This window comes from Pseudopipra pipra, chromosome 12, assembly GCF_036250125.1.
Source record: "Pseudopipra pipra isolate bDixPip1 chromosome 12, bDixPip1.hap1, whole genome shotgun sequence".
NCBI lineage: Eukaryota > Metazoa > Chordata > Aves > Passeriformes > Pipridae > Pseudopipra > Pseudopipra pipra.
In genome coordinates, this window is record NC_087560.1 from 12,084,662 (window position 1) to 12,090,418 (window position 5,757).

At 61.3% G+C, this 5,757-nt stretch overlaps 1 protein-coding gene and 1 long non-coding RNA gene across 3 annotated transcripts in view; one reads left to right on the forward strand and one right to left on the reverse strand.

Annotated features, from left to right (window-relative positions):
• Positions 1-237: 237 nt before the first annotated feature.
• Positions 238-1,866, reverse strand: LOC135420934 (uncharacterized). Its single transcript, XR_010433782.1, has 2 exons — positions 556-1,866; positions 238-412 (listed from the first exon to the last, which is right to left on the reverse strand). It is a non-coding gene; the product is annotated as an uncharacterized LOC135420934 (long non-coding RNA).
• Positions 1,867-2,043: 177 nt separating this feature from the next.
• MEX3B (mex-3 RNA binding family member B) overlaps positions 2,044-5,757 on the forward strand; it is a 4,831-nt gene continuing 1,117 nt past the window's right edge. Inside the window, exons 1-3 of one of the 2 annotated variants that reach the window (XM_064668936.1) lie at positions 2,044-2,204; positions 3,045-3,284; positions 4,234-5,757. The exon at positions 4,234-5,757 is cut by the window's right edge and continues 1,117 nt beyond it. In XM_064668936.1, the coding sequence (XP_064525006.1) occupies positions 3,047-3,284; positions 4,234-5,648 (1,653 nt within the window). In that variant the 5' untranslated portion in view covers positions 2,044-2,204; positions 3,045-3,046 and the 3' untranslated portion in view covers positions 5,649-5,757. Of the gene's footprint in view, positions 2,205-2,435; positions 3,285-4,233 lie in introns of those variants that run through there. The other variant, XM_064668934.1, reaches the window with a different exon arrangement.

Sequence of the window (5,757 nt, forward strand, 5' to 3'; positions counted from 1 at the left end):
CTGTGCTGTTGGTGCATGTGGGTTTTAAGGTACATCAGTAGAACTTTTTAATTGTTATTATTCCCTGTAGTTTGCTCTTAAATGTTTTCTAAAACACTAAAAAACGTAATAGTCCTCAAGATGTGGGAGCATTCCACAGGATTCATGGGACTCTTGGAACACCAGGGCATGCTTAGTCTCCCAGAAATGCATCTTCTTCTCCCCCTGCCCCCTGAAAGGATCATGCTTATTCTGAAATGTATTTTAAACATTTTTAATTAGAGCGTCTAACTTGACATTAAAAAATAAAGCTAGATCTGCCTGGGCTCTTGCTTTGGGAAATTTTTTCCTATAGAGGAACATAAACCTGAAGATAACTCATTTTCCTTTTTCTCCTCAGTCAGTACATGGATGTTCAGTACAATACAGTGATCTTGGGCAGAAACACATAGTTCGAGCAGATGGAGTGGGAAGGGGGAGGGAGAGAAAAAGGGATGAGTCAGGTGAAGAAACAAAACAAAAACCAGGTAAAATCCAAGGACAACCCAACCGCTCTCCTCATATCTTTGCACTTACAGCATTTGTGACTCTCACTGTTGGATTTCAACACCACCAGTCCTCTACACTGATGTGTCTTTCCCTCACCTCTGTGCTGTCCTGCCCCTGTCTGGTAAATGGGTACAGTTATGTTCTGTCTCACAGGTTTTAGAGTCCTTGAGTTAAAAATACTGCAAAGAAGCAGGCTTTTAATTTCTATTTTATTTAATAATAAAGAGCATTATTTTGTTGTTATAAGCCTTATGGATCCTTGAGAACTTATAAGTAATCTCTCATTTACCCCGTGGAAACCACTGCTGCTGCCTATGGAATTTAATTTGTAAAATAAGTAATCTTTTAAGTATGAAACTTAGTTGATGGGACAAGCTCAGCACTTATGAAAGCACATCACCAGTGTATACCCTTGCTAGAAAACAATCCACTGGAGCTTTGTTATACAACATGCTAACATCCTGAGGAAGTGACAGTAATTTGCAATAAACACTGTGTGTAAACAATTACCTGTGACTTGTTACACTTGTTTGTACAGGCAGCTGGCTAAACAGATCCGGGTGCACTTGTAAACGTCTGTCCCCTGTCATACCTGATACTGGAAAACAATTACTTATTATTTGATTTCTCTGAACTACGAAAATGTCAGTGTTTTGAATCTGACAGCTGGCAAGGACTGAGTATCAGTGCTTATAGATACAGGGAGAAGAGCTGGATAAATAAAATGTGATTGGTGGCGTTTTTATGACAAAGGTGAGGACACCTTCATATCTAGTCACCAGACCGAAGCAAAGTTTTTGGGACAGGGTACTTGAGAGCAAAACCAACTTTCACTGGTTGAAGGGTCCTTTGGCGGTACAAGGTCCAAGGAAGAGGCGGGGTGATCTATTTTCTAGCGGTTTAGCAAAAGCGCTGGGATGCTGGTGGCACTGCGCTGCACGAGCGGCCGTGCGAGAGGCGCTGTTCCCCTGCGGGCTCTCTGTGGTCGGAAACGTGGACGCTGCGGGGCCGGGGCAGCCGTGGGGGTGTCGGGAACCACCACAGGGGCGTGAGGGCACCACAGCAGAGGGGCGCAGCGCCGCGGGTCCCGCTGTGCCCGCGGTGTCACCGCGCTCCGTCCCCGACCCGCCGGGTCACCGCGGCACGGCCGGGCCGGGCAGGACGGGGGCGTGGCTCCCCCCGGCGCTGACCCCGCTCCCGCCGGGGCCGCAGCGCCTGCAGGGCGGGCCGGGAGGCGCCTGGGCGGCCGCAGCCCGGTACCCGCAGGCGCGGCCTTTCCGCCGCTGCGGCCGCAGGAGCCGGGCCGGGTGTGTGGGTCGGGCCCGGCCCGCGCGCGGCCCCGCGCGAGCGCAGTGCGCGCGCCGGGGGAGGGAGGGCGGGCAGGAGCAGCGGGAGGGAGGGGCGCGCGCAGGCGCGGGGCGCGCGCCGGGCGGGGCCGCGCGGGAGCCGGCGGGGGGTTCCGCGCGCGCCCGCGGCCGCCGCCCGCGGGGCCGGTGAAGGGGCGGCGGCGGCGGCGGCGGCGCTGCTGGTGCGGGGTCGGGGCCGCGGCCGGGGGGGGGCCCTGCGGTGCCGCCGGTGGCGCTGCTGCTCCTCCCGAGCCCGGCGGGAGGCGCACAAAGGGCACCCTTCCCCCCCCCACCCCACCCCAAGCGCAGCCCCCTCCGCCGAGCGCTCAGGTGGGGCTGGCGGCGGGCGCTCGGGGGGGTGGGGGGGCGGAGGGGGGAGGCGCGGCGGAGAGGGGGGGAGCAGCGGCCGGCGGGGCCGGGGGGCCCGGCATTGTTGGGCAGCCCGACAACAAAGAGCCGGGCCGGGCCGGGCCGGGCCGGGGGGGCAGCGCCGGCCCCTCGGCGCCGCCCCGGCCAATCGCGGCGCGCGGCGGCGGCGGCGCGGGGCTGACAGAGCGAGCGGCGCTGACGCTGCGGCGGCCGGCGCGGCCCCCGCTCCCCGCCCCGCGCCCGCCCGCCTCTCCAGAGCCGTCTGGCTGCAGCAGAGCCTCAGACAGAGGAGGGGAGAGCAGGGGGAAAAAAAAAAAAAATCGCTGAGTGAGTGGAGTGGAGCCTGGGAGGGGCTCCTTAAAGAAACGCTGCCGCCGCTTGGCATTGTGGCCGGCGAGGAACTCGAGGGGGGGAAGCCATCGGAGCTCCTCTCGCTTATCCTCTTCCCACCCCCCCCCCCCACCCCACCCCCCAGCCGACAAAAAAAAAAAAAAGAGAAAAAAAAAGAAAAAGCCAACCGAAAAAAACCTCCGGGGGGGGAGTCGTTGGGGGGGGTCCTGAGAACATCTTATAAACCGGATTGCACTGAGAGGAGGAAAAAAAAAAAGCAAAAAAGATACAAAATATACAAGCAAAAGGCAACAATTCCCCGGTCTGCAGCAGTTGCCCACCCTCCCTTCCCTTCTCTCCTGCTGGCCATCTGCCTTGGGTTCTCCTTTGTGTCTGATCTCTTACTACTGAGCCGAGCGCAGGCGGAGGGTGCACCACACACAGGGACTATGCCCAGCTCGCTTTTTGCAGACATGGAGAGGAACGGGAGCGGCGGCGGCGGCGGCGGCGGTGGTGGTGGTGGCGGGGGAGAGACCCTGGATGACCAAAGAGCCCTTCAGATCGCCCTGGATCAGCTCTCCCTGCTGGGGCTGGACAACGACGAGACGGGCTCCATTTACGACAGCGAGCCTCGGAAAAAGAGCGTGAACATGACTGAATGCGTCCCGGTGCCCAGCTCGGAACATGTCGCGGAGATAGTGGGGAGACAAGGTGGGTGCCTTGCATGCGAAGGGGTGTGGGGGCGCGGGTCTCCCCTCCGCGCTGCCGGGCGGGCGGCTCAGATGCGACACTGGCCATTCCCAGGAACGCTGCAGCCGTGCGGTGGTGGCCAGTGCCGGCTTCTCCCAGACAAAGAAAGTGCAGCAGCAGACGTGATGTTTCCGAGGAGCGTTATGCATCACTTTCGAGATGCACTTTCAGCTGCCGGGTTGGGGAAAAAAATCACGAAAATAATAAAAATCGCTCCTTTCCTCCGGCTGCAAAAGTTAAGATTTGCAAGAGGAAACTGGAGGAAAATGGGAGCCTCGGTGCTTCCCTACCACCACCCCCCCAAAGTTAAAAATCGTGGATTATTTTTAAGGAAGAGAAATGGAGTGGAGAAGTGGAACAATGGGATTGGAATAAAGCATCCGCAGTGGGGAATGTGGCTCATTCGGTATAGCCGCTGCTCCTCACCTTCTTAAGAACTGATTTTATTTTTCCAAAAGGAAAGTGCTGAGCAGGAATGTGGACTGGCGGGTGTGTTGATTTGTTAGGTCTGCTTGCATTTGATCTTATTTTATTTCTGGCCGTGCAGTGCAGTTTTTCTGCACGCTTTTTTTTTTTTTTTCCCTTTTTTTTTTCTTTTTTGTGTTGCCGTCTCTGTGAACTGCACGTTGGTAGTTTTGGGGCAGTTTGCATGGCAGATGTGTCGGTGGCCACTTGCGATGCCTTTGGGCGTGTGCCAGGGCTGTGGGCTGACATTACTTTACACCGTGACCGGGGCTCCCGGACGAGATGCCAGCGATCACCTGGGGCTGGGGGCAATGTGTTTCGGGTGGGTGTGTTTTTTTCCACCTCCCTAGCTGCACCCAAACAATGGGTTGTAACCGGTTCTACCCCACCACCTCCCCTTCCTCCCCCTCCCCTTCGCCCTCCATCTCCCGCATCTCGTTCCCAGGTTGTAAAATCAAGGCTCTGCGGGCAAAGACCAACACCTACATCAAGACCCCGGTTCGCGGGGAGGAGCCGCTCTTTGTTGTGACGGGCAGAAAGGAAGATGTGGCCATGGCCCGCAGGGAGATCATCTCTGCGGCCGAGCACTTCTCCATGATCCGAGCCTCGCGGAACAAGAATACAGCCCTGAACGGCACCGTTCCCGGCCCCCCGAACCTGCCCGGCCAAACCACCATCCAGGTGCGGGTGCCTTATCGCGTGGTGGGCTTGGTCGTGGGGCCCAAGGGGGCCACCATCAAGCGCATCCAGCAGCAGACGCACACGTACATCGTGACCCCGAGCCGGGACAAGGAGCCGGTCTTTGAGGTGACGGGCATGCCCGAGAACGTGGACCGGGCCCGGGAGGAGATCGAGGCGCACATCGCCATGCGCACCGGCGGCATCATCGAGCTCACGGACGAGAACGACTTCCACGCCAACGGCACGGACGTGGGCTTTGAGCTGAACGGCACGGGCAGCCTCTGGAGCAAGCCCACACCGCCTAGCATCACGCCCACCCCGGGCCGCAAGCCCTTCTGCAACTACCGCAACGACAGCTCCAGCTCGCTGGGCAGCGCCTCCACCGACTCCTACTTCGGGGGCGGCACGGGGGGGGGCGGCAGCGCCCGCCTGGCCGACTACAGCCCCCCGAGCCCGGCGCTGAGCTTCTCCCACAACGGCAACAACAACAACAACAGCGCCAACGGCTACGTGTACGGCGGGGGCGGCGGCGACGTCCTCTCCTCCCCGGACTGCTGCTCCGAGCTGCCCTTCGACTCGCCGCCCGGCTTCGACCTGGCGCCCGCCCCGCCGCCCGGGGCCGCCCTCCTGTGGCCGCAGTTCGAGCGCGGCCCCGCCGCGCCGCCCTCGCCCGCGCCCTCGCCCGCCGCCGCCGCCGCCTTCCCGGGCGCCGCGCCCGCCAATGCCAACCTGGCGCTGCTGGTGAGCGGCCCCCGGCGCGGCGCCGCCCCGCCCCCGGCGCGGCTCTCCCCGCCCCTGCACGGCAGCGCGGCCGGCACCGAGCACCCGCTGGCGCGCCGGGTGCGCAGCGACCCGGGCGGGCGGCTGCTGGCCGCCTCCTACCCGCTGTACGCCAACGGGCTGGGCGCCCACCTGCCCGGGCTGCCCTCCGACTCCTCCGCCTCGTCCTCCTCCTCCTCCAGCTCCTCGTCCAGCTCCTCCTGCTCCTCCTCCGGCGTGCGGCGGAAGGGCAGCCGCGACTGCTCGGTGTGCTTCGAGAGCGAGGTGATCGCGGCGCTGGTGCCCTGCGGCCACAACCTCTTCTGCATGGAGTGCGCCAACCGCATCTGCGAGAAGACGGAGCCGCAGTGCCCCGTGTGCCACAGCGCCGTCACCCAGGCCATCCGCATCTTCTCCTGAGCGCCGGGGGCAGCGGCGGCCGGGCCGGGCCGGGCAGGGGCGGGGGGGGCCGGCGGGGCCGGGGCCGCGCCCGCCAGGGGTGCGGGTGCGGCCGAGGGAGGGCTTGGGG